Source organism: Strix aluco, chromosome 17, assembly GCF_031877795.1.
Source record: "Strix aluco isolate bStrAlu1 chromosome 17, bStrAlu1.hap1, whole genome shotgun sequence".
Taxonomy (NCBI): Eukaryota; Metazoa; Chordata; class Aves; order Strigiformes; family Strigidae; genus Strix; species Strix aluco.
The window spans coordinates 16405870-16430779 of NC_133947.1; the positions used below are offsets into that span (position 1 = coordinate 16405870).

Genomic DNA, 24910 nt, shown 5'->3' on the forward strand with positions numbered 1-24910 from the left:
ATAAAAGGGATTGACACAAATATCTAGGGCCACAGGGTCATTTTCCTGTGGCTTAACCCTTTGGGATTTTTTGCTTAAGAAGAAAAAGAGCTAAAGTATTTAAAATGCTCTAAAATCATTCTTAGACTTTTTTAGAATTATAATAAATATAATTAGATTATTACTGTAGACTTTTCTAGGGTTTTCCTGCAGAGAGAATTGCTGCTGTTCCTTTGCTTGGGTTTCATTAGGGAGCCTGGTACATAGAGCATATCTACAGAAAAAACCAGCAAGAGAGAGGCAGTGCATGAGGCTTCCCAATGGTGTGCGAATCCCTGATCAGTGGTGGGCTCCAGCTGCTTTCTGTCCACCTGCTCTGTCTGGCTGAGAGCAGCGTACCAGATTTCAGGGAATTGACAATAAATGCTTTCATCCTTCTGGTTTCTAGGCGCTGGCTTTAGCAATCAAAGAGGCAAAACTACAACATCCCGACATGCTGGTAACCAAAGCTGTGGTATACAGAGAAACAGAACCTTCTCCAGAGGAAAGGGACAAGAAACCTCAGGTAGGTGGAGAAGTTACCAGGTAAGATTTATACCTGCTGCGTAGGGGTGCATGTAACTGGGCAAGTGTCTCTGATCCCCACCAGCTGCAGGTGCTGGTAGGTTTTTCTGCTCCTCAGCAGTTAGAGTGGCAGCTCCTGGCCAGCAGTCCCCGTGTGATGGTGGCTCTGGGCATGGCCACCTGGTTGTGGTTAGAAAGCCGGTGCCATGCTACCAGAAGCAGTTCTGCAGGTGTCACCTTGCTCAGCAGAGGGGTTAGAGTCATTTGCACGTAAAGAAGAAAGGACCTGGTGATACCAGTTTTGTGGATGGGCTGAGAAACTTGGCTACAGGTTCTGTAAAGCCAGTCCAAAGTATCAGACCAGTGTTTGTAAAAAAAGAGGTTTCTTTAGGCCCATTCAGATCCCCAGGTTGTCCTTTCATACACAGGCAGGTGCAGGCAGCAGCACACAAGGTCTGCACCTCCCCGCAGATGCCCCAAAGCAGTCGCAGCTCCAGACATTTTTCTTCAGGGCAAAAGCTGGCTTGGGGACTCACTCCTGCCCCACTTTTACCCCCCTGCTCTGCTCCCATTGCTCCCCATCAGCCGGGCTGCTGCAGCCCTTTGGTGGTGGCACAGCCCAGCAGACCTTGGTGTCAGAGCAGCTGAGGGGTGGAGGAGCATGGTGGAAAGGAGAGGGGGAGCTTCTGAAAGCAGCTTCACTGCTGAAAAATGTATGAGCAGCTCTGTCACCAGCCAGGCTGCAGGTGCATTTTGAGAGGCCTCTTTGGAAATATGATTTTGTGTTTCTTTATCATATGAAGGTTTTGATTGGCAGCTTTTAAGCTTGGAAAAGCGACCAGCTCCATTGCAGCTTGGAAGGTCAGAAGAGGCTCTTGCATCTGCCTAATCTTACTTCCTATCATACAGTACAAACAAGCAAGCCCAGACACTTCAGCATCACTGCAGGGAGCCACCCAGTTTTAATTGAATGGCTTAAAATAAGGGAGCAGTGACTCATCCTTATCTCCCCCATACACCAACACCAGCCCAGTGAATTAAGAGTTCCTGTTAATTGCCAGAGGTCCCAGTAATTAAGTGCAAACTGTGGCCCCAAGCGTTTGCAAATTTACTGTCCAGTGGTCTCATACAAAGAGGAGCCCTTTTATAGCCAAAGAAATCAGCACCCCATGACTGGTCATTTCCATCTGCCTTGTACAGGAATCTTGACCAACATGTTCATGGAAGTTGGCATCTGTATTCAAACCTGGAGAACAGCGGGAGAAGGAGCCTTCATGCTGGATTTGTCAGCAAGACATAGACATCCTGGCTGAAATGTTCGTGGCGAGAGACAAAAATTTTTAAAAAGGAATAGCAAATATATTATATATATATATACATACATACATATATATATATATATATAAAAACAGGAAACAAAATGCATCCTTGCACTGCTGCTATATGCTGGAAATGAATAGCAAACACCACCAACAACAAACAAAGCCAACCCTCCGCAGATAAATTGAAGAATTTACAGGATTGGTGATAAGATTAAAAAAAATCATAATAATAACAATAATATTCTTAACAACACAATAAGCCACCATCTTGCATGTTACATTAAAGGATACACAATCATGAGTTCATTTGTTGCACACTGAATGGAAAGGAAAACTGCTTTGCAACAAAGCAAGAAATAAGCAAACTGAAATAAAAAACCACAAGCAGAAGCAAAACCATTCCCCACCTCTGGAAAGAAGAGAGAAAACCATTGAATTTATTACCTTAGAGTTATTTTCCGATTCTCAAGTGTCGTTTCGCCCTTCTCCTCATTCCATGCTGGTTCTTTTGCATCTTTTGGGGTTCTGTTAACTCTTCCCCTTCCCTTCCTTATCTTCTCTGTGCACTTGTCCAACCTCTTGTTCTCTGAAGGTATTTAAGAATGGATTTCATTTCAAACAAAACAAATGATATGTATATGGTTTCTCATTTATAAAAAAGCAGCCTGTAGGGTTTCATATGGATGTGCATTTAAGTTATGTATATTATTATATATAACAAGGGGGGAGGGAGGGAACAATACTGAAATAATTCAACAGTGCTGGTAAATATAATGACAACATTTTTAAATTATTAACTATTTGATTGACTGTGGTTGGTGTATTTTGAGACTCTTAGATCACACGTGGGACTCTCAGTCCTGCAAGAAGAGAACGGGGAAGGTTTCAGCCGCTGCTGTTTTGGGGGGGAAGGGGAGAGGGTGAGAGATGGGAGATGTCCCACCGGCTGATCTGCAGTGTATGGTGGTTGGATTTGGAGGGTCAGTGGTGACTTGGAGGGGCAGGGAGGGAGGTTGAGGCTGCGGCTCTGGCAGCTGTAGGCAGGATCATCTCCCCGGCCCCCACCCAGAGCCATGGGAGTCAGCTGGGAGCAAGGTGGCAGCCGCAGGACCGCATTCATCAATCCTCTCCAGCCCACTGAGCCATGCCGGCGGGTGGGGTGGTTTTGCTTTGTTTCTGGATCCCAGTAATGAAGTTACTTGAGTTTTGTAGTAGGGTCGAAGGCAGAGGGGTTGTTTCTGCCCTGCCTCCCCCGCTGCCCAGGGTGTGATGGCAGGGGCTGCCCGAGGCGTTGCGGGCTGGTGGCAGCAATGGTGGGGCAATGGCAGCCCCTGCCTAGGGATGGGCACTGGAGAGACAGTGCTGTTTCCATCAGTGCAGAGCGTCCCCGGCATCCCAGGCTGGGCGAGAGAGCCCTCTGCATAAGAAGGCGCGTGTTGAGGAGATGTCAGTGGAGCTGCCTTCCCCCAACTCATCCCAGCTCAGCCTTTAGTCACAGGCTTCCTCTACGGCTGCCTTTGGAAGAGGATCATGGGCCAAGCCCAGGGCCTCGTACACTGTGAACCAGGCGGTTAGGGTAGACTTGGAACCAAAATCAGAAAGGAAAGGAAATAAACGGGTTTCCTTCTTGGAATCGTCTCTAGCTCCTGTGGAAACAGAAGGGCCCACGATTCTGCACCATTTTGCCTTTAGTCTCCCACCCCTCACACAGACTGTGCCCAGAAATAGGTGCGTTTTGCCAGGTCCTGCAACGTCTCGGAGGATGACAGCGAGCAGGAGAGCCTGCACTGTGAGGATGTTGTGGGCAGACCCCGCTCACCGCCTTTGCTGTCCTAGGAGAGAGCCTGCTCCCTGGCAGCCGCGATTTCACCAGCTGCTTGCTGGTATGTCCTCGTGGAGTCTGTTCTCTGGGCAGAGAGGTTTCTCCTGCAAGCGTGAAAGGTGTGAGCACAGGCTGCTTGGGAAGCGGGCAGAGCTGCTGGCTGGCACCAGTGCTGCCAGGTCGTGAGGGTCTCCCCAGCTTCCGTCTGAGCACCTTCAGCTACCTTTAGAGACCAGATCCCCAGCCAAAAAAAAGTTAAGTCAGTTGCAAAGAGGCTACTTTTCTCTCTTTTCTTTTTTCAATACACCCGAACCAGCTGTAATCAGCAGTGGCACTTTCAGATAGAGAGGCGGGGTGGTGGAGGACTCGCGGTCTGCACACAGTGCTCATGTTCATCAGCACACTGCGTGTTTCATAGTCGGAGGAGCTCACCAGGCTTTGGCACCTTGACAACCCACCAGAGGCTACTGTGTAACTAGATACTTGCTTTTGAGATTGTGTACAGTTCCAAAAGCGGTTACTGTTAAAATTAGTGGCCTTACGGAGTTAGACTTGATGTGCGCTTGGACTGAAAGGAGTTATGTTTGGAGTGAGCAGATCCAGTCCCTGGCTTCCGCAGCGTGTTTAATGGGTGGCAGTGTTTAAAAACTTTGAATAAAAAAAGAAAAGAAGGAAAGAAAAAAGCTCACTGCTTGTTCGCCTGGTGAGGTGTGGGTTTCTGCTGCTCAGCAACAACTGAGGCCCCCGCGGGCTCAGCTCCCCCAGCCTGCCCATCACCTTGCTGTTTCAGATAGCTGATCACTGCTTGTTTTCTTCCAGGGGCCTCTCTGTTGAAAGGGGTGGGAGACACGAGTGCCTGTTTTTACCCGATGCCACAAATTCATTCCAAACCTGGCCTGCAAATGCATGAGTAATAATAACAGCAACAATAATAACAATAATATTTATTTTTATTTGAGAAGCACCTTACCAACCAACTGCAACGCTCTGTTGTTCCTTCACTAATTCTCCTTTTCTCTTCCCTTGTTCTCCCTCTCCCCCCTTCGGTCATACTCCTTTTCAGTGCTCGGTGGTGTATGCGTGTGTGCTCACTGTTCTTGTATTCAATAAAAGTGAAATAAATGTGTTTGATGCTAAATCAGCTTGGGGCCTCAGTGGACTCTTTCCTACTACGAGGATGGAGAAGTGAAGGGGGGACCTTGCAACTGGGGTCTCTGCACATGCACACACTGGACTCTGCTCTGTCTAAAGATGCTTCCGGGTTGGGTGTTGGGGCTGGTGGAGCTGGGGGCGGCTTCATGCGGCGGCTGCCGACCCTCGTACACACACGTGGGGCAGCGAAGGTGGTTGTGAGGGTGCGAGAGGAGGTGGCGCCTGTCCCTGAGGAGCCAGACTCCGGCTGTCCTGGGGGGGGAGGACGTGGTGCTATGAGGGCATCTGCCCCACAGATCTGTCTTGCTGTGAGGGTCTCTGTGTGTCTGCCCCGCTTGCGGGGGTCTCGGGCCATCTGTCCCACAGCAGGGCTCTTGTCCGTCTGTCCCACAGCAGGGCTCTTGTCCGTCCGTCCCGCTGCAGGGCTCTTGTCCGTCTGTCCCACAGCAGGGCTCTTGTTCGTCCGTCCCGCTACAGGGCTCTTGTCCGTCTGTCCCACAGCAGGGCTCTTGTCCGTCCGTCCCGCTACAGGGCTCTTGTCCGTCTGTTCCACAGCAGGGCTCTTGTCCGTCCGTCCCGCTGCAGGGCTCTTGTCCGTCCGTCCCGCTACAGGGCTCTCAGTCCCCGGCTGGACGGACGGGGGGCCCAGGGGAACGGCCGCCAGCTGGGGGGTCTGCGGGAGTCAGCCCGTCTTTGGGGGACCTCGGGCCGGAGTGGAGCAGCCGCCAGCCGTGGAGGGTCCCGGGAGGGCCGCGGGGAGCACCTGCCGGGTTTGGGCTCTGGGGAGCCAGCGGGGATCAGCGGGAGGGTGTCAGGGGACCCCTGCCCGCCGGGGGCCGTGGGCACGGCGGGGCTCGGGGGACCCACCCCGGGCCCGGGGCGCGGCCGGACAGTGCGGGCGGCTCCCCCCGCCGGCCGCGCCCGGAACGGCCGTGCCCGGAACGGCTGTGCCCGGAACCGCCGCGCCCGGAACCGCCAGGCCGCCCGGGCGCTGTTCGGGGCGGACCAGGCGGGCGCGGCGGTTCCGGGCGGTGGGGCCGGGGGTGCCGGCAGCGGCCTGCGCTGCCCATGGCGGGCCCGCGGCCGGAGCCCGAGCTGGCCAGGCAGCTCTTCTTCGAGGGCGCCGCCGTCGTGGTGCTGGGGGTGCCCGAGGGCACCGAGTTCGGCATCGACTACAGCGCCTGGGCCGTGGGACCCAGGTTCCGCGGCGTCAAGATGATCCCGCCGGGCGTCCACTTCCTGCACTGCAGCGCGGGGCGGGCGGCGGGCGGCCGGGAGACGGGCCCGCGCACCGGCTTCTTCCTCAGCCTGCAGCGGCGGGAGGTGCGGGTGCTGCGCTGGGACGCCGCCAGCGAGGCCGTGGGGGAGGCCGCGGGGGAGGCCGCGGCCTTCAGAGAGCACCTGCAGGAGATGGACCCGTTCCTCGGGCCCTATCCCTACGAGACGCTGAAGAAGTGGGTCTCCCTCACCAGCTTCATCAGCGAAGCGGCCATGAAGAAGCTGCAGCCGGAGAGCGGCCAGATCTGCGCCTTCTCGGAGGTGCTGCCGGTGGCGGCCGGGCGACACACCCGAGACCGGGCCGAGCAGCGCCTGCCCCCCGTGGACGCCGAGTGCCGGAGCCTGGCCGAGGGCATGGCCCGGCTGCCCCAGATGAAGCCCAAAGCCGGCACCGAGATCAGGTTCACGGAGCTGCCGAAGCAGACGTACCCCGATGGTGCCACCCCGGAGGAGATAACCAGGCACAGCATGGACCTCAGCTACGCCCTGGAGAAGGTGATCAACCAGCGGTACGCCAGCCGGCCTCTGGAGCTGCTGGGTGAGCGCTGCCCGCGGGAGTCCTGGGGTGCTGTGGGAGAATAACGGCGTTTCTCTGTGAAACGAGAGCCCCGGGATGAACCCTGCGCCTGTGCTGGGGGCCCTGTGCCCTGGCGCCTGCAGGCATCCCTCTTCATTGCAGCACAGAAATTTGTGGAGTTTTTAGCAGCTGTAGGGCCTGTTGCAGTTGCACTGGTGTGAGGTGGCCGGAGCTGCCAGCCTTTGCCTCTCTCAGTGCTGCGCTTGGGGCCCAGATTGCCTCAAATTAAGTCAAAAGCAGCAATTGCAAGTGGCCACGAGCTGCATCTCGCACAAAGGGCGCCCGTGGTCTGGCACCGGCAAGGCAAATCTGCCTGTCAAGTGAACCTCTTGAGGACGGAGCTTATGGAGGCCTGGGAGCATTGAATGGGGCTGAACGTCGTATTTTTCAGAGTCCTGTTCCCGTGTGGGTCTCCCAGCGGGCGGTTGCCCAGGCAGTAGCCGGTGCCCTGGCCGGCTGGAGCGCGGCAGCTCCGCAGGCGATGCTCTGTGGCAGCGTTTGGGGCCGGCGAGGCTGCGGCTCCTGGCCGCACGCTCTCAATTACTTGCCAGCCTTTTTTGACAACTTGTGATATGAATAAATATCAAATCTGTGGAGGTCCTGGAGTGTGGTTCTGTTTTGTGGCAGGATGAAGGGAGGGCTTGGGAACCTAGCCAAGCTGGAACCTCGACTACTGAGGTTTGGAATAAGCCTTTGTTTTTCCCTTCATCCATTTTCTCTATATTAATGTTATATGATTTATTCTTTATGAAAATTATCAAAAGACAACTAGGATATACAAAGAACAAATTACCTTAGGAAATGGTGATGCCATCATGCTGGCAAAATAGCTGATGCTAAGCATCCAGTGAGACAAAGCCTGGCTCCTAATTCAGCGAGGAAAAAACATCTGTGGATGTAGCACTCACCTGTCCCGGTGTTCCCACAGCCTCTGATTCGAGGGCAGTAGCATTTGCACTCCCATGTGGCTCTGGAAACCCAGGCACGGGCGGACTGAAAGCTTGCAGAATAACTGCAATGTCTGACTTTTTATTTGAGTGTCATTTTGAGAACACAGATGACAGTGGAAGGCCTTAGGTGGCTGTTTACTCTGCCTGTAAAATCACTCTTCAAAGATGGTAATTACAGTTACAGGTGGACCTGCCCGATTATGCTTCGCTTTTTCTCCAGCTGAAGGGCAGAGCATCAGGACATAGTGTTTGGAGTATTGATCGCTATTAACAGAATCGCCGGAAGGGCAGAATGTGTGTGCAAAAGGCTAACCCAGTTTTATGCAATCATTTACAGAGTTTTTGAGAGGACACGTACCTTGGATATGTTTTTAGTCTTACATGTGTTTTGTTTTGTCTTCCTTTGCTGAATATGCACAGCTGAGCTGCAGTTTGCTTTCATCTGCTTCCTGATTGGGAATGTCTATGATGCATTTGAGCACTGGAAAAGACTCTTAAACATCCTGTGCCGATCTGAAGATGCCATAGGGAAGTATCAAGACCTTTACATCAATCTAATTTCTGTGCTGTATCATCAACTCAGTGAAATCCCAGCTGATTTTTTTGTGGACATTGTCTCCCAGGACAACTTTTTAACCAGCACCTTACAGGTATGTTTGTAGCTATCTCGTGAAAAATGGGAGTGGGAGGAGAGGGCACACAGGACATCAGAGCAACTTCAGGGAGAAGCTGCAAAAGGAATTAAGCTACTGTTGAGCTGCGTGGGAGATAGTGAGTCTATCTAAACACACATGTATTTTCTTTTGCCTTTTCCCTGTGTTATTTACAAAGAAATACCATTTGCTTGTCATCTCAGAGCTTGATCTGCTCAAGCTATGCCCAGAAGAGTCTAATGCAGTATAAAATTGAGTTAGTCTGCATGCAGAGGGGCCAGCAAAACGGGGCAGTGACAGGAAGGGCTAACGAAGATGGCTGCAACAGAGAATGGGGACTGTCTTGTTTTATTATGTTTTCCTTGCAAATAGTGCTGAAAGTAGCCTGCTACATTGCCATGGTTTTAGAGTTCTGGAGTGGTGCATCTACTGCGACTGGACTGTACCAGCATACTTGTTCTGAAAGTTTTTAAGGCCTTGGGCTGCATTGAGCTGAACAGCTGTGAGAGAGGCTGAGCAAGTGCAAGATGGTGGCTGCTAATTTTTTTCCCGAATGCCCTTCATTCTTTAAAAAAAAACAACCAAACTTTGGCATAAAAGACTGATGATGCTGATTTTTGGCCAGCTTGAATGGTATGCTTAGTATGCAGAGAAGGTGCAGTGAAACCTTACTGAGCTTAGGGCATTGATAGTATTTAAGAAGCTTTTCCATTCCTGTTAGCCTTAAGCACAGCTGAAGATTTCTTATAATCAAGTTCTTATCCAGAGGGAATTTATGGTTAGTCCAGAATGCAGAAAACACTGCTTCTACTGAGACAGGCCTGGGCAAATCTGTAATTCAGCACTAGTAAAACCTGTTAGTCCCACTGATTGTAACCATGCTAACAGTTCAGCAAACAGACTAAGCAGAGCTTGGTTTAAAAAAAAAAAGCCAAAACCGTATGCACTGGTGAAGTTCAGCAATGGAAACTTAATCCTAGCAGAAACAGTAGTAAGTTCTGTTGCAGGTGCTTGGTGCAAATTGGGTGTGCGTTCTCCTTTCTCAGGGAATGGTTCCATTTCTCTACTTGTAACTCCCAAGTTCTTCCTGTAGCTTTGGGGAGGGTGGAGGTGTTTGTTTTTAATTTGCTGGGTGAAATGTCATGGGAAGCATTGCTTTAATCAAGTGGCTTTCTTAATTTTTTTTCAATTTAGATTCATAAAAGCCTCAGTTTTTTTACTTTTGTTTTATTTTTGGTGGTGATTTTTCCATCCAATCATTTCCATCCAGTCATTACAGGACTGGAAAACCTAGCTCTCTTTGCAGCACACTCACAGGCCAACGCTTTACACTGTCTGTTTACAGGAGTACAAAGAATGTGTCAACCAGGCATTCTTTCCATCTGATGGGACTTTTGGAAGCACCCTGTCTTGCTGGGTATCTTTCCTTTTTGGGTACCTGAATCTTGTATGCCCTTGGATTTCATCGGTCTGTGTTTTTTATTTAAGCAGTAGAGGCTGATGCCTTTAGGTGGCTGCGCTGGCTCTGCCGATCCCTGTTAAGCCCTAGCAGGAGTCGCTGCATTGCTAGTAACAAAGAAAAAAATTGCCTTATGGTTGAACTCAGCCTCTCCTTGCTAAAAGTTCTCTGTTTCTCTGCTCCTGGGGGATTTTCCTCATGTGCTGAACAGTGCCAGGGAACCCCTGGGACCTGCCTTACCCAGTCACTTTATGTACACAGCCATCAGAGTTAACAGTCTTAACTGGATGTGGGCAGGTGCAAAATGGTCTGTGTGGGGGGAGTGTATTATCTGTGTTAGCTTTTGCTCAGCTTTGAATACAGCAACTTTATTTTTGGAGTTTGATCTAAGGAAGAAGAGTACAGCATAACCTCCACTGAGTATGCAGCCCTAACAGTCTTTAAAGAAAAAAAATATTGATGGAATAATTTAATATGCAGTTCATTGAGAATGGGAAGTATGATCTTTAACTCTTTTTTAAAATTATGTTTTTAATAGCAGCCTTGCTGTGTAAGAGGGTTCTGTTATAATGGGCCAGTTTGAGGGTAGAATGAACAAGGCAAAGGCAAATGATCATAAACAAAGCAACGAACTTTGCTGCTTGTTGTCAGTGTTTTATCTAGCTGTCAGTAGGTCTCTCCCAAATAAGGAACTGCTTTTTCCCCAGAGGGCTTTCCCTTCACTGCCATCATGCGATGATTTTTTTTTTTTTTGGCTTTGAAATATAAGATTCTTCCCATGGAAATGAATTCTGGATCACAAGTTCAGAAGAGGAGCAGAAGCAGGCTGATGAAAGATGGGCTCTGAGGCTAAATGCCCTGCTTAATCATACACAGGTGCTTTAACTCTCAAAGTGCTAACAGAAGCTGTGAATTTGTGAAAAGTTAATAGACTTGTGTGTGTTTGGGTGACAGAGGAGAGCCACCCTTAGAGGTTAGTCCAGATTTCAGTGCCCTGTGCTCAAGGGAATGGCTGTGCTGGGGATAACTGGACTTTTTCCAGAGAGCTCCCATTCCTCTCTTACCTTCAAGGTAAATTTTATTAAATTTCCTGTGTATCCTGAGGTGTTGGTGATACTATATTACAAAAATACTTTGGGGGATCTCCTGGTCCAGCCAACCATCAAAAAGGTGGGTATAATTACCTGTTGGCCTTTTTGACACACGCTGTAAAATTGGCTATGTGGCCATGAAAACTGATAGTCCTCTTTTTTTTTTTTCTCCTGCTGCCCAGACACTTTTCTTTGCTCACGCTTAAGCAAGTTTTAGAATTCCATAGTACATACTTAATTACATACGTACTCCTGTTTGAAACAAAGTTATTACCTTAGTGCAAATATTTCTAATGCTGACTGGGAGTGAAGGCAGGATGTCTCTCTTGGCTGTGGGATGAGAGAAGTGTAGGCTTTGTTGAGGTAGCCCCAAAGCTGGAGTGGTTTCCAGTGTGGTAGATCCCTTACCAGTGGCCTAACCTGAAAGTTCTGGTGCACCTGTTGATGTCTTTGTAGGAAAGATGCACAGCTTGTACCATGATGGAGTTCTTACTGACCTCTACTCTGTTCTTTTAGGTGTTTTTTTCCTGCACGTGCAGTGCTGCTGTTGATGGGACCTTAAGGAAAAAGGCTGAAAAATTCAAGGCTCACCTAACGAAGAAGTTTAAGTGGGACTTTGAAGCAGAGCCTGATGACTGCGCTCCTGTAGTGGTAGAACTACCTGGGGGTGTGCAGGCAGACTAAAGAAAACACTTGCTTACAAACAACAGGTTTTTTAAAATAACTCTTTTCTCCATGTCTTCTCCAACTTTGCCAGCTTGCTAAAGTCTGTTTCTGAGGCTGACTCCTCTTTGTGCTGTAGAAGCAGATGTGGAAAACCCAGGAGGATTCCTAACTTTGTGAGGAGACCAGAATTATTGGAGGAGTTTTGTCACGTGGCTGTTTTGGACAGCTGCAGCATCTCATTCTGTACTCAGCTGACCTCTAGCTCCCCGGTCCCTTCCGTCCTCCTGGGCTGGAGGTGACACCCTGTTTGGAGAGCATCAGTGGTTTACACTCGAAGCCTTTGCTGCTCCGATTTGATGCCTCCTGAGCGAGAAGTGAATGCCCACCCATATGACTGGTCACTGCAGCTTTTGACAGCCCAACCCCAAGCTGTGAACTGAAAAGCTCTGCTCTTCCTAGGCTTCTGTTACAGAAATGTAACCACAGCTGTTTTGGAACTGTGTTGGATGCTTATGCTGCTTACTGTGATTTATTGCAATGATCTGTTGTGGAGGAGGACTCAAAGCCGCAGCAAAATTCCTCCCATTTCATACCCCTATTACTGAGGTATCTTATTCCTCCCTTTTAATAAAGCCTTTTGTATTTACTGCTGACGTTCTGTTTAGCCTCATGTAAAAGAAAGGTAACAGTTTGGTAACAAGAAATAGAGTTATTGGACAGTAGTCACCCAGGTCTTGAAGAAGAGAACCAACGTGAGATAAAAGGTCAGACTTCCACGTGAACCGGATCCTCTGTTTTGTTATAATTGGAAATCTTACATATTTTCAATTGTGACAGTCTCTTCTTTCTCCCCATTTCCCACAGGTAGGCTGTAAGAAAACTTGTGCTGGTTGTTCAGAGCTGCACAGGGATTTAGTCCTACCACTCTCTTGTTACCTTCTTGGCTGTTAGACTCCTTCAGGAATTTGTCTGTATGCATGTCTAAGAAGATAATGCTGTTTGTTAGTCTTTTATAGTTCAAAATAAATCTTGAGAGCCTTGCCTACAGAAAACATCTGTACAAATGGTTTTTTAGTTATGTAGCCAAAGCTTATGGTACAGTTGTGCTGCCCTCTCTTTCTCATTGGGATGTCCAGTGGCCCCAGAAGTAAGATCACACTGGTATCTGTGACATCCAAGGACGACTCCTAGTCAAACGGTACATGGCAGAAAGCGCAGCAGGTTCTGGGAAGAAGGTATGTGATAAGGTGTTTCCAGATAATCAGGAACTTGCCACAGGAAGCCTTTGTCTACTGCTGGGTGCCGTTTCCTCCCTTTCCTCAAGGGCTCTGCACTCTGTTATGCTGCTGTCTTGGTTTGTCCATTTTAAATGACCATTTAAATGACCACACACCCTTAGGGGAGGTTACTCTTGATTTGACAAGCGTTGTGTTCTTAAATCTTTCTTTCCATGCTTTCTTGTCCTTAACACCCTTGAGATCTTTTGTACAGTAGTTTGACTGTGCTCTCCTCTTATCTTTTTGGTCTTTGTTTGTATCCACAGGCAGTGCTGTCTTTCCAGTTGCCAGTTGGACAAATCATTTGTAATGAATGGTCCCAGCTTTGAGGAAAGGTGCCTTTTCGGTTTGTTGGCTCTTAGCACCAACCTGATGACTGGTTCTGTTGCTTTGGAGCAGAACACCAATCACTGATGTAAGTAGTAAGTAGCGAAGGTAGCTCGGAGCCTGGGGACCTGCCTCTCTGGAAGGGAGGGAGGAACAGTGCTCTGTGGTTGCAGTCCGGGCTGGCCAGGCAGCGTCAGTGCTTTGCAGGCTGTCCTGGCAGTGCTCCTACGTGTTTGATGGATAGGTTAATTTGAGTGGGTCTTTGTTAGATGTCAAAAACAATAACTGAAAATTAACTTCCAAAGTGTGCAATAGTCAGGTTCCCATGATGAACTACCACTTTAGCAACTCAGAAAAGAGAATATAATTGTACTTCCATTGTGCTTTTTTAATTCTTTGCAAGGTAGTAATAGGGAGAGGTAATAAATCTCTTATTAGACCCACAAAATAGATGAGGAGGAAACAGGGCTTTGGGAACACAGTCCCTTTGCTGGATATGAAACAGAAGCAGTGAACTTCCAGCTAAATACAGGTTGAGGTGTTCAGAATTCAACTCCATTATATTGCACGCTTTGATGGCACATGAAGCAGCGTATGTTGGATGTTTGCAAGGGGGGGGTTATAAATTTGGGAGGGAAAGAGTGCTGTTGCTGTTGAAGTCAGCAGGAAGGAGGGGATAAAAGGAAAGTGGTAACATGTAATAGGAGTATTTTCTTGCCCATATATAGCATTAGGCCAGCCATGGCTATGATAACACTGCCCCTTCTTCCAGCTGAGTATGATCTGAAAGCAAAAGAGAGATTGTGTGTGTGTAAATACACATTACTGCAAGCTAATGAAGTGTAATATGTGATGTGTTTGCAACAGTGATTCAGCAATGAATTAGGGTCAGGACAAGCAGCTTTCGGCGTGTTGTGAAGCGGCACTGAAGCATGAGGTACATTGGCCTCCTGCTTATGTGGAGAGTTGTCCGGCTGCCAGAGATGTGCGAGTGAGGCAAATTGGCATCATTCCTGTCCTGTGACATGTGCTTTCACTGCAAATTGTGTTGGAGCATGGGACCTGCTTAGCCCTAGGTGAGGCTCATCACTTGTGAATCAGCAGTGCACGAGCTGACCACTGGATACCCCCAGAGATGCACTGCGCACTGCATTTACAATGCCAGGCCCAGTGTGAGTGTATTCAACCCTGAGAGCTGCTAGTCCTTTTTTTTTTTTTTTCACTTTTCCCATAGGTTCAATAACATTAGCTAAACCAGAGTTTTGAGACTGATATTTAGCCTGTGTGGGGCCTCTGTGTTGTCCTGCACCACACTGAAGAGAGTTGCTTCTTGTTTCATCCACCCTGCAAATTCAGAGATATGGAATGTGCCACCTGAGGCTGTAGAAAGCTGCCTTCCTGTCCCGGTATCGTAGTACACCCTTTTTTTATTGGGAAGAGAAATGGCACATCTTGCTCTGCCAGTTCATGTGACATTCTTTGTGATTCCCACCACCTCCTCCCCAGCTGCCAGAAAAGTAGACAGACCACTTCTGTCTCTTTTCAGGTGGATCGCTGCCCATGACTTCATCATGTCACTGATGAACATGCACAGTGTAGTTTTGCAGTTCAGATCAGTTTTGTTTGGCAACTGTCTCAGCAATGCTTTACCCCCTGTGACAGCAGTGCTTGCAGACCGTGACCCGCACCAGGTTCGTATAGTGTTAGATGTTACCCAGACATGTAGAGGTGTTCTTGTCCCACAGCTCTTGTCCTCTAAATGCAAACTAAAGATGAAAGAGAGCAGGTGGGGAAGCTTTAGAAAGTGATCAGTGACTCTGTGTAGCTTGTTAGTGCTGTGGTTTTAAATCTGAAATGAGCTCAGGGTTAATCTTTTGAAACAGCAACTCTTCCTTGGTGCTTTCACTTTTACTGCTTCATGGTAAGTTGAATTTTTCATTATTAGCTCAGTGTTTTCTTGTGGTAACCCTGGCCTTTCTGTGCGCATCTTGTTTCAGTTCAAGTCTTTTCCTATTTTTATTAGGCTTTTCTAGTGTTTGTTACTATTGTACCCTTATTTTTTTAGTCCAGAAATAACAAATGATAGATAACCATTTGACATTTGTGCCTCTAACAACTAAGAGGAGTGAGAGATTTTTCGGAGTCTCTTAGACATACACCACCTTTATTTGGAGCAACATTTATTTCTGCTGCTGCTTTGACAGCTGGACACAGACTATGCCAGCTGCTGCAGATGGAGGGGCTGACACTGAGCTTCTGGAATATGGAGGAAGATGAAACGGAACGTGTTGATTCCTTTCTCTGAAAAAGGAAATCATCTTCCCCTGATAGTGCTGTTCATTGTTGAAGGAAGATATGACGGTGGCTTATTCTACAGCCCTGTTACTATAAAAGGGCTGTGCTGTGAATGGTCATTCCTTCCCAATGTGGTCAGCTATTTCATAGCTATTTCTGCTCCTCCTCCTCGGATGTGTACCTCCTGTCCCGCTGCGGGCGCTGGGGCTGTGGTCTGCCGGACAGACCAGGGCTGGGATTTGGCAGTGCAGGGCCTGTCCCAGGGAGGCGAGTGTTGTACAAACCACAGAGTGGAGGTGGAGCATGGGTGGAGGATGCTCTGTAAAGCATGGGCTGTGCTGGAGCCTGTAATTAATGCACAGGAGGCATTGACTGCAGGGGCCTCATTAAGAGAGCATAAATGAGCTGCAAGGCAGCCTTAATACAAATAAACAAACTCCAAATGGGTTAATCAATAGGAGGAAAAATCCATATACACAGACTGTCAGAGCCACTGCTTTGGGTGTGTTGGTCCAGCTCGCTGCCTCAGTGGGTCCAGAGGGCTTTGTGTTTGCGTGAGGAAGGAGCTGGTGTCAGGGCACAGCAGAAATGGGTTGTGCAGCTGCAGCCTGGCCAGTGAGGTGCCAGCTCTGCACCTTGCCCGCGTCCAGCAGAGCTCAGCTTGTGCTCCAGCGGCGCTTGTCCGCCTCGGCTTGAGGGACTCCACAGATCTGAGACAAAACCACTGTGCTCATCGTGGTGTGGTTGCCAGGCGAGGGAGCCCTTGCCAGGTCTCAGCCTTGGGCAGGCAAGGAGTGAGAGGGAGAAGGAGACAACGAGAGGGTTAACTTTCCATCGGGAGGGCTGTGTCACTGGCTGACTGGCAGGTGGTAACTCCCCTGTCCTGCATAGGATCAAATGGAATACTTAGGTGAGGTGCAGAGGTTTCCCAGACTTCAGATCCCTGAAGCCATAGTACTTGATTTTTCCCCCTCTGTGAGGGAGTTTGCAGCTCAGTCACTCTTACAGATGCCATGCAAGGCTGACCTGGTAAGGGAAAGAGTGCTTCTGCAGTGTCCCCTTGCAATTTACTTATTGTCCCTCTGCCTGTAAGAATTATGTCTCTTCCCACCATAGTCGTTAAATAATTCAGGAAATCAACTGGTATTTGTAAAGGAAGAGTGGTGAAAAATGCAGCATTGAGCAGTGAGCGGGGAGATGACAGACGGGGAGCAGAAGGGAGAGCAGCTCTCGGCTGCGATGGCCACTGGAGCTGCTCAAAGCCCCTGGGTTGGGCTGAAGGTCGGGGAAGGGGGGTCCAGTTTGCCTGGGGCATGTGCAGGGCTCACCAGAAGGGGAGTTGGTTTTATCCTGTGCTGCAGGTTTCAGCACTTTCGTTTTCTTCCCCAAAGGCAGGTTTCACCACATTTATTTTAATTTGGAAGAAGTTGATTTTTAAAAGCAAAAGTTGCTTCTCCCCCCCAGCTCTGATCACTGTGCCTGCATTCAGTAGGATGAGAGGACAGCATAAAGGTAATTACTATGATTTTTATACATTACAGTAAATTTAAACCCTAATACAGATGGCAAGTTTAAAGATATTTAAAAAAAAAAAAAAAAAAAAAGGAAGTGGTCATTGTTCTATATTCAAAAATCCCTGATTTCTCCCTCAGCTGGGGAGCAGCTGGAAGTGTGAAGAAGAGCTGGTGACATCCAGGAAGACTTAACCCAGGGGTAGCTGTGGTCTCACGGGAGGTGGCTGAGGTTTGGAAATGAGGGACATCAAGGATGTTATTGAAAAAGCCAGGTTTGGAAAAGACATTCCCTCTCAGCGTTGAAGTAGGCACAGTTTTGTCCTTGCTTTATGAGATGTTGTGTGAAACGAGCTGTTTCTTTTGACTGGACAGAATTTGGGATTCTTGCACTTGAGCGAGCAAAGAGGTGGCCGTGTCTGTTGGGAAAGGATCTCCAAGGGACATGGATTCCCTTGAGAATCTGACTTGCTTCATCCTGTGGGTTTCTTTTTTTTAATGAAGCTAGCTTTGTTTAAACAGTGGGAGTTCCTGTTAATTGTTTTTCAGGAGCCTGTGTTGGGTATCCCAAGCTAATACTGTAGCTGGAAGGTTAGCAGTGGCACAGGTTACCAGGGGGCTCTTCCCATACTGTGAAAGTTGCTCATAGCTTTAACTGAACTGGTAAGAACCTTGTGAGTTAATGTTCTAGGAGCAGTCCTGTTAATGATGTGAGTTTTTACATTTTCCCCAAAAAATTGTGTTCTGGGAAGGAGGGGACACTTGCTCTGCCTTTTCTGTGAAGGTTCCTGTGAGAAGGGCATCACTGGCAGGAGCACGGCTTTCATCATGTGTTTTAAAACAAATTTTACTGTTAAAATTTGTTTGGATTGAGAAAGCTGCTACTGTGCAGAGAAGGGGTTTTCAGGGAAGGAGAAGGACCTCTGGGTGGCTCCATCTTCACAGACTTGGCATATTGTAATTTCTGCATGAGTACTACATGAACAACTTTATTTTCCTGATCATCCTTATGTTTTAAGTCCTCAGGAGCAGTGAATATTCATGCCTGGCTAATGCAGCTAGCTGGAGACAGTCTTGCTCCGGTCAGTCAAGGAATTGTTTATAGCAGGTGGTTATCCCTGGGAGCGCTGTCTCATCACTGAGCACTGGTGACGTGTCCCTTGTCTGCAGTGGACATCCTGGCTGGGAAGCTGATGCTTCACACACATGCTGAGGCCCTGCAGTCACACACTGATCTGGAAAGGGGCCGGCTGCTCCAGCACCCAGTATTGCCTGCTCCATGGAGTACCAGAACAGGCTTTGCACCATGTAGTTCTGCAATAACCTGCATTTCAGGGTGGTTCCCTCCAAGCAGAGGTTGAGTGTTCCCAGTAACAGGAAGGTGAATTGTTCTTTTAATAAGGTTTGCTGGAGGATTTTATGTAGCTACATTAATAAGTATTCACTCCATGCTTGCTCCTCCTCTGTACAAGTTCTTGTGCCCTTCAAACTGCTGTGAGCTGCTCGGACAGATTAAATGGTGGGTGACCTGAACCCAGGTGTGCGCTGAGGGGACCCTGTGCCGGGCCAGTTGGCTGCTGTTCCCCTGATGGGAACGGTGCTCTACAGGGAGACCTGTGCTCGGCGGGTGTGGAGCAGAGCAGTGCTGCAGGGTACAGCCCGCTCCTGCCGCAGGACTGCCTGTCCGCACCGTGCACGCCTGGCTGCATCTGTGAGATTCACAAATTTTGCTGAAGTGAATTCCAGGCATCTGTGCAGGAGGTGATGGAGCAGGGATGAGCTGGCAGACCTCGCAGCAACTGGGGAGAGGAAACAATTCAGGCAGGAGAAGTGCTGGGTGGCCCCTTGAGCTCAATTCTTCCCATTTGTGCTAAGCACGGCCTCTTGTCTGGTGGTATTTTTATTTTGTTTTTCAAACAGCCACTTCATGATTTAAAAAGCATCACTTGAGAGTCTGCTGATCGTTGCTGTGAGCTTTACAGACTTCTGAGAGACCTTCCATGTGCAATCCAGCAGGGACCTGTTAAACACATCACCCAGCTGTGGTGTGTGGTCACTCAGGGCCTCTAATGGCTTTATTTCATTAGCAGGAGTTCACTGGGGAGGGCTGAGCATGTTCATCATCACTGGAAGTTCACACTGCCTAAGTGTGTTCATTTAATGGACTTATTTTCTTAACAAGACCAATAACCAGTGTGATCTAATGTTCCTTCTGGGGCTCTCATTCACTTTATTCCTCAGCAGAAGCAGGCAGGTCAAGAGCTCTCCTGCATTAGCAAGAAGATGTTCCACCTTCCTTATTATCCACCATTCCCTGCAAAGATTCTTTTAAACTCCCAAAGAAAATGTTACCTTTGATTTACATTTTTTCTCCCTCTTTGCTTCTTCGGTAACAAAACATTTATTGCTACTTCAAAAGACCAGACAACTTCTCTTATTGTGTCAGGGGTCTTAATCCAATTCTAATGTGACTTAAGTCCATCAGTCTTCCCATGCTTCAGTACTGAAGGGAAATGGCAGTTTTTGTCTTGTGCCAGCAGTAAACCATTTTTTTTTTAACATGTGCCACCAGGTAGCGTCCCTCACAGCTGTCTGACCAGCTTGTGTGTGCGAAGTGGTAGGTGTGTGGATGCACATGGAGCTGAGCTACCAGCGTATGCGTCATGCAGCTGAAGTTCCTGAGCAGCTGGGTGGCTTTAGGCTCTCGAGTAACAGCTCTGCTGCTTCCCCTGGTTACTGCCAGTGCCTCTCAATACCTTCTCTCTCCCTCTTATCGTGTGGTGGGTCATCGGAGGGCTCAAGCCTGTGCTGTTGCTGCTCTTGCAGTGCAGGACGGGAGGTGCTGAAGAGAGCCGTGCTTAGGGAGGGGATCTGGATCTGCAGCCAGCCCTCCACCTTCTGAACACACACCAAACATGCTCCATGTGCACTGGTGCAAAGCAGGTGTAAAGTGCTCCATGGAATAAGGAGCAAGTGGGACCACGGCCTGGGATGTCCTGAGGATGTCTTGGTAATCAAAGCACAATGCAAGGCAATGAAATCGGTTTCTTTGGCAGGTGAGCAGAGGGTTGCTGCATCCAACCTGGCTGCTGGGACAGGACCTGTACAGCCTTGACTGTGGTGCCCATGTCAAAGGTTTGTGCTCATGAAATTAAGCCAGCAGCAGCTATGCTTGTTCTGCAGTTAGTGGAGGTGAGGGAAGAGCCGAGGAACAGAATCTCCTGCTCAGCTGCTCCCTGAATACTGCTATTCACCAGCAGGCCTGTGGGTTTCAAAGCTGTTTCTCCTCCCCACTCCACCGATTTTCCCCTTTGCTACTTATCCTGGCATTTCCTGATTCTACTGTGAATTGCTGAGAAGATGCAGTGGAGGAGAGCTCTGCACGCCTTTCCTGCCTCCCTGACTTGGTTGCTTCCCAAAGGGGATGGGATGGGTGGGTGAGTGCCTGAGGCACCTTGCTCTGCACCAGCAGCAGGGCAGCCCTTCCTCTGGCTGTGAGCTGGCTCCTGCTTGGTGGTGGCTGGAACGTGAGACTCGACAGGAACCTGCCCTGTGTCACTGGACAGCAGATGTGTAAGCGAAGTGCCCAGGGTGGTGGGGCTGGTCCTACGATGACACAGCGTACAGTGGAAATGCTCTTTGCCCTGAAGAGCCAGAGTCAAAGGCAGGAACTGAAACTGTGCCTGAGCTGTTTTGCTGGTGATGAGGACACCAGTTCGATCTGGCCAGATCCAGCTCCTTGGAGGTGTGAAGGAGGTGTGGGGATGCTGGGCAGGGGAAGTGCGTGGGGCTGAGGACTGGAGGGGCCATGGGCTGGGCTGAGAAGGTGCTGGCAGTGTCCTGCTCCCTCCCAGCTTTGGAGTCCTTGTTTGGCACCAGCAGCCCTGCTGGGTCCAAGGAAACACACGGTGGGGTCTCCATGAGAGCACTGTGTTGGTCGAACCCCTGCGGATTTAGAGAGGAGAGCAGTGGTTTCTCTGAAGCCTGGTTTCATCCACAGCCCTCTGTGGATGGTGGCCTGTGTCATCAGGAGACGAGTCAGTCAGGAGATGGCAATGTGAATGCTTGCTTGGATTTGACAGAAAGACCCTAGGAACACAGTTTGGGGAGTTGTTTGAATAAGATGAGGGGTGGTGCAGGTAGGATGGATAGCTGACCCTGTGGTCTGGGGAAAGCAAGACAGGTTGTGTCTGGTATGATGAGAAAGGACAGAAAAATCTGACAGAGCGGGATGGGACGGAGGAAGGCGACCTCAGCCTCCGCCCCCCGCAGCTCTTCCTCCCTGTGACGTGCTGGTCCAGGGGTCCAAGCAGTGAAGAGCTCAGCCCCAGGCTGTGAGTGCTGCCTGGCCCCTGCCTGGCTGTGCAGGCAGGCTGCCGGCCGCTCCCTGCCAAGCGCAGGCAGATGGCAGCAGCCCCCTCCGGCCGGCACCGAGCCTGGCGCTGGGGCTGCCGGCAGTGCTGGCACCTGTGCCTCTGGCAGGGCCCTGGCAGCAGGACTTCTCTGGGGACACCTCAGTGGGGGCCAGGCCCAGGGAAAGGCCTCTGCAGCTCACAGCAAGGACAGAGACGCATGGGTGCCCAGGGAGGGTCCCAGTTCTACAGCGAGTGACCTGGCCATCATCTGGCAGTCACTGCTTGACATGGGTTGGAAATGTGCTGGTGGGAAGATGACTTTGAGCAGCAGGATTTCCCCCTGAAGGGTGAGGTGTGGCTGGGGACCCGCGCTGCTCTGTGTGCAGCCCTGCCCAGAGCTGGGGCAGAGCTCGGGGCATCGCAGCCCTCACAGCTTGATGTGCCTCTGAGCTGCCTGGCTGGAGACTAACATCTGTAAGGAGCAACCTGCCCGAGGGGCAGCACCAGGCGCCTCGGGATTGTCCTGAACTCCACTAGATACTGCGGAGGAGATGGATGCAAAAGCAAAAATACCCTGTCTGTCCTGATGGCTGTGCTGGCTCCGAGGTGTGCAGTCTTCCATGGGGTGAGCACCTCCTGTTAGCATATGGGGGGCATCGATGCTTCCCTCTGCTCTTCTGTCAGTTGCCAGGTAGCAAAGTCCCCCCAGCAGTGCTTTGCCCGTCAGTTCTCCATGCAGCTGATGTGCTATGAAGGTTTCAGGAAATAATCCTTCCCCCAGTGTCCTTCCAAGCAAGGAGAGCTAGTGTGGAGGACAACAGGAGGAGCTTTTCCTTCAGGTCACCTTTCCTGGAACAATTCTGCTTTCCTTCTTATCCTGCCTGGGCAACATCTGTCAGATTTTCTGCTCTATCGCAGCAGAGACAGGGCCTGAAGATGCTCACTGAAGGAGAGCTGCATTCTCTTGTCATGATGCTGATCGATTCTAATATTTTAGTGTAGTGTAAGGCACAGCGTGAGTTGGGTGCTGTCCTCAGCCTGGTCACCTTCCCAAAGGACAACACAGCTTGTGAACAGCACCGCTTCTGACAGTCCTTTCAGCAAATGCTTTCACATATTCATTTGTTTGTCTGTCCCTGAACCCTGGTACCAGACAAGGCAGCATCCAGCACACTGAGGCTTGGCAGGGCTGGAAGGAGATGGTGGCCCCCTCTGCATGGGAAGGAGTGAGGTCCTGCAGAGCCTGGGGAGGGCTGCTCCCCTTCATGGGCTGCAGGTAGATCGAATGAGCTGCAGCCAACTGCGGTGGGCTCTGTTGGATGGATAGCATTCACAGTTGTCCCTGGAAACTGTTTTGAAGTGGCCCAAGCGCTAAAAGTACTATTTGTCTGTAGCTGGCAAAGTTATGCTTGCATTTCACCCGAGGAAACTGGGTGGTGTGAGCTCAGCTTGCACAGCGAGAGTGCAACATAGCCGGGAGGAGACCCAAGGCTTCTTCAAGCATCTTCTCGGCTTCTCCACTACCATACACCCCAGCCAAGGCTGCATCTGGCTGTTGGGGCAATGCTGGTACCTGGCTGCCACAGCCGATGCAGCAGGTGATAGTGCTGAGATACACAGCATGGGCATGGTGAGAGCACCCCCATGCACTCAGGACTGCTGGCATTGGGGGCACAGATGGGAGCAGCGTGGGGCCAAGGGGTGAGGCTGGGTGGCCGAGCCCTGACCCCTCCCTGTCACACTGGTCCCAGGAGGAGCTCCTGGTCCTGGCCCCATGCTGGGCTGTTGTCTGTGCCTACCTGCCTGGTGCAGCAGGAGGAAGGGCGACTGTCCCTCTCCCATGTGTAGCAGCCCCAGGTGTGGAGGAGCTGAGGAGCAGCTAATCACTGTGCTCCATATGAATGAATAAATAAAAAGGACTTCTGCAAAGAATATAATCTCCTAGGGAAGAAATTGCTGCTCTGCTCCACCCACACTGTGCATGAGTGGCCTTCAGGCACTGACTCATCCCTTCCTTTCCCGAGGCTGGGGGCAGTGTCCCTGCCAGGGGTGCTCTGCTGGCCTTTCCGCGGTGGGGCAGGACCGGGACACTCTGCCCCTCTGATCCGTGTGCTGGGCTGCCAGGGCTGGGCCTGCATGGAGCCTTCAAGGGACCTCACTGCTTGGAGGATTTCGGCTTTGAGTCACTGTGTGCGCTGGGTTTGTGTGTGAGGTGGGGTTTGTGGTAGCAGGGGAGGGGGCTACAGCAGTGGCCCCTGTGAGAAGCTTCTTGAAGCTCCCCCAGCTCAAGTCAGATTCGCCTCTGGCCAAGGCTGAGCCTCTGTGATAACATATTTAAGAAGGGGAATCTGGGAGCAGGAGTGAGAGTTGTGAGGAGGAGTTGCGAGGAGGACACCTCTGTGAACACCCAGGGCAGTGGAAGGAAGGAGGAGCAGGGGGAGGTGTGCCCGAGCAGAGACACCCCCTCCCTCTACCCTGTGGGGAGAGGACAGGGCCACCCCCCTGCCACCATGGAGGTCACCAGTGCAGCAGATACTGACCTGCAGCCCGTGGAAGACCCCGTGCTGGAGCAGGCCGGGACTCTGAGGGGAGGAGAAGCCCCTGCTGTTGTATTTCAGCACTGGGAGGGCTGCAGCACGCGGGGGTGACCCACGCTGGAGCAGCATGGGAACAGCCGCAGCCCGTGGGAAGGACTCACACCAGAGAAGGTTCACGGAGGACTGTCCCATGAGAGGGACACCATGCTGGAGCAGGGGAAGAGTGTGAGGAGTCCTCCCCCTGCGGAGAAAGGAGCAGTGGGACTGACCATAACCCCCATCCCTGCCTCCTGCGCCGCTGGGAGGAAGGAGGTAGAGATACTGGGAACACAACTGAGCCTGGGAAGAAGGGAGGGATGAGGGGAAGGTGTTTTTAAGATGTGGTAATGCTTCTCACTGTCCCACTCTGTTAAGTGTTGTTGTTAGTGTTTGAATTAAAGTGATGTTATTTTCTTCCCCTCACGAGCCTGTCTTTTGCCCATGACAGTAATGGGCGAGTCATCCCTCCCTGTCCGTATCTCGATTCCAAGCCTTTTACTTCATTTTGTCCTTCCCAGTCCCGACAGGGAAGGGGTGAGTGAACGGCTCCGTGGTGCTCAGTTGCTGGGCTCAAACCACCACACCATGCTCCTCCAGGAGCTCTCGTGACTGCATCTGGCCATGCAACCCACATGGCCCTGCTGCTGCTTCCCCCTCACTCGGTGCTGTCTGTCCGTCTCCTACTCAACCAGCATGTCCTTGTGATCCCAGGGGACCCAGTGGGTGTCTGTCCATGCACCCACTCTGCAGTGACGGGGCTCTGGTGGGACTGTGGGTGGTGATGGGATGGTGGGGGTGTGCCTGTGTCTCAGGTACAACAGACGCTGCTGAACACCCTCTGAGAAACCAGAGAGGGGTGGAGGAGGGGTGGGACCTGGGACGGCTTCCATAGAGCTGCTGGGAAGCGCCTGATGACCCTGAAAGCATCCTTCCACCCTCCACCCAATTTGCTTGTGAAGTGGTTTCTCACAGGCTGTTGTAAAGACCAGAACTATGAAAAGATATTTGAAAGAGAATTGGGCAACTATCTGCAGCCTCTGGCTGAGGAAACACCCC

The 24910-nt window shown here is 50.5% G+C and overlaps 2 protein-coding genes across 20 annotated transcripts in view; both read left to right on the forward strand.

Moving 5' to 3' along the window:
• EPB41L1 (erythrocyte membrane protein band 4.1 like 1) overlaps nucleotides 1-4828 on the forward strand; it is a 71037-nt gene extending 66209 nt beyond the window's left edge. For all 12 annotated transcript variants that reach the window (XM_074842837.1, XM_074842836.1, XM_074842840.1 and 9 more), the window contains 2 exons: nucleotides 428-544; nucleotides 1744-4828. In XM_074842837.1, coding sequence (XP_074698938.1) covers nucleotides 428-544; nucleotides 1744-1752 — 126 coding nt within the window. In that variant the 3' untranslated portion in view covers nucleotides 1753-4828. The remainder of the gene's footprint in view (nucleotides 1-427; nucleotides 545-1743) is intronic.
• A 1028-nt stretch (nucleotides 4829-5856) lies between these two features.
• Nucleotides 5857-24278, forward strand: AAR2 (AAR2 splicing factor). Of its 8 annotated transcripts, XR_012625492.1 has the most exons (6): nucleotides 5857-6655; nucleotides 8065-8294; nucleotides 11364-11557; nucleotides 13057-13205; nucleotides 16804-16924; nucleotides 19980-24278. XR_012625492.1 is itself a non-coding variant. In XM_074842738.1 (5 exons), the coding sequence occupies exons 1-4, from the start codon at nucleotides 5908-5910 to the stop codon at nucleotides 10601-10603; spliced, it is 1128 nt and encodes a 375-aa protein (XP_074698839.1). In that variant the 5' UTR covers nucleotides 5857-5907; the 3' UTR covers nucleotides 10604-10632; nucleotides 11364-11469. The 8 variants fall into 8 exon arrangements, 6 of the variants coding, with proteins under 6 accessions (XP_074698839.1, XP_074698835.1, XP_074698837.1 ...); XR_012625491.1 differs by lacking the exon at nucleotides 16804-16924; XM_074842738.1 differs by lacking the exons at nucleotides 13057-13205; nucleotides 16804-16924; nucleotides 19980-24278 and adding exons at nucleotides 9643-9714; nucleotides 10526-10632 and having other exon boundaries at nucleotides 11364-11469.
• Nucleotides 24279-24910: the final 632 nt, after the last annotated feature.

Coding starts and splice junctions, on each gene's coding strand:
- AAR2 (XM_074842734.1), top strand. CDS start 5,908: ATGGCGGGCCCGCGGCCGGAGCCCGAGCTGGCCAGGCAGCTCTTCTTC. Junction 6,656..8,064: donor CCGGCCTCTGGAGCTGCTGG/GTGAGCGCTGCC, acceptor GAATATGCACAG/CTGAGCTGCAGTTTGCTTTC. Junction 8,295..11,363: donor TTTTAACCAGCACCTTACAG/GTATGTTTGTAG, acceptor CTGTTCTTTTAG/GTGTTTTTTTCCTGCACGTG.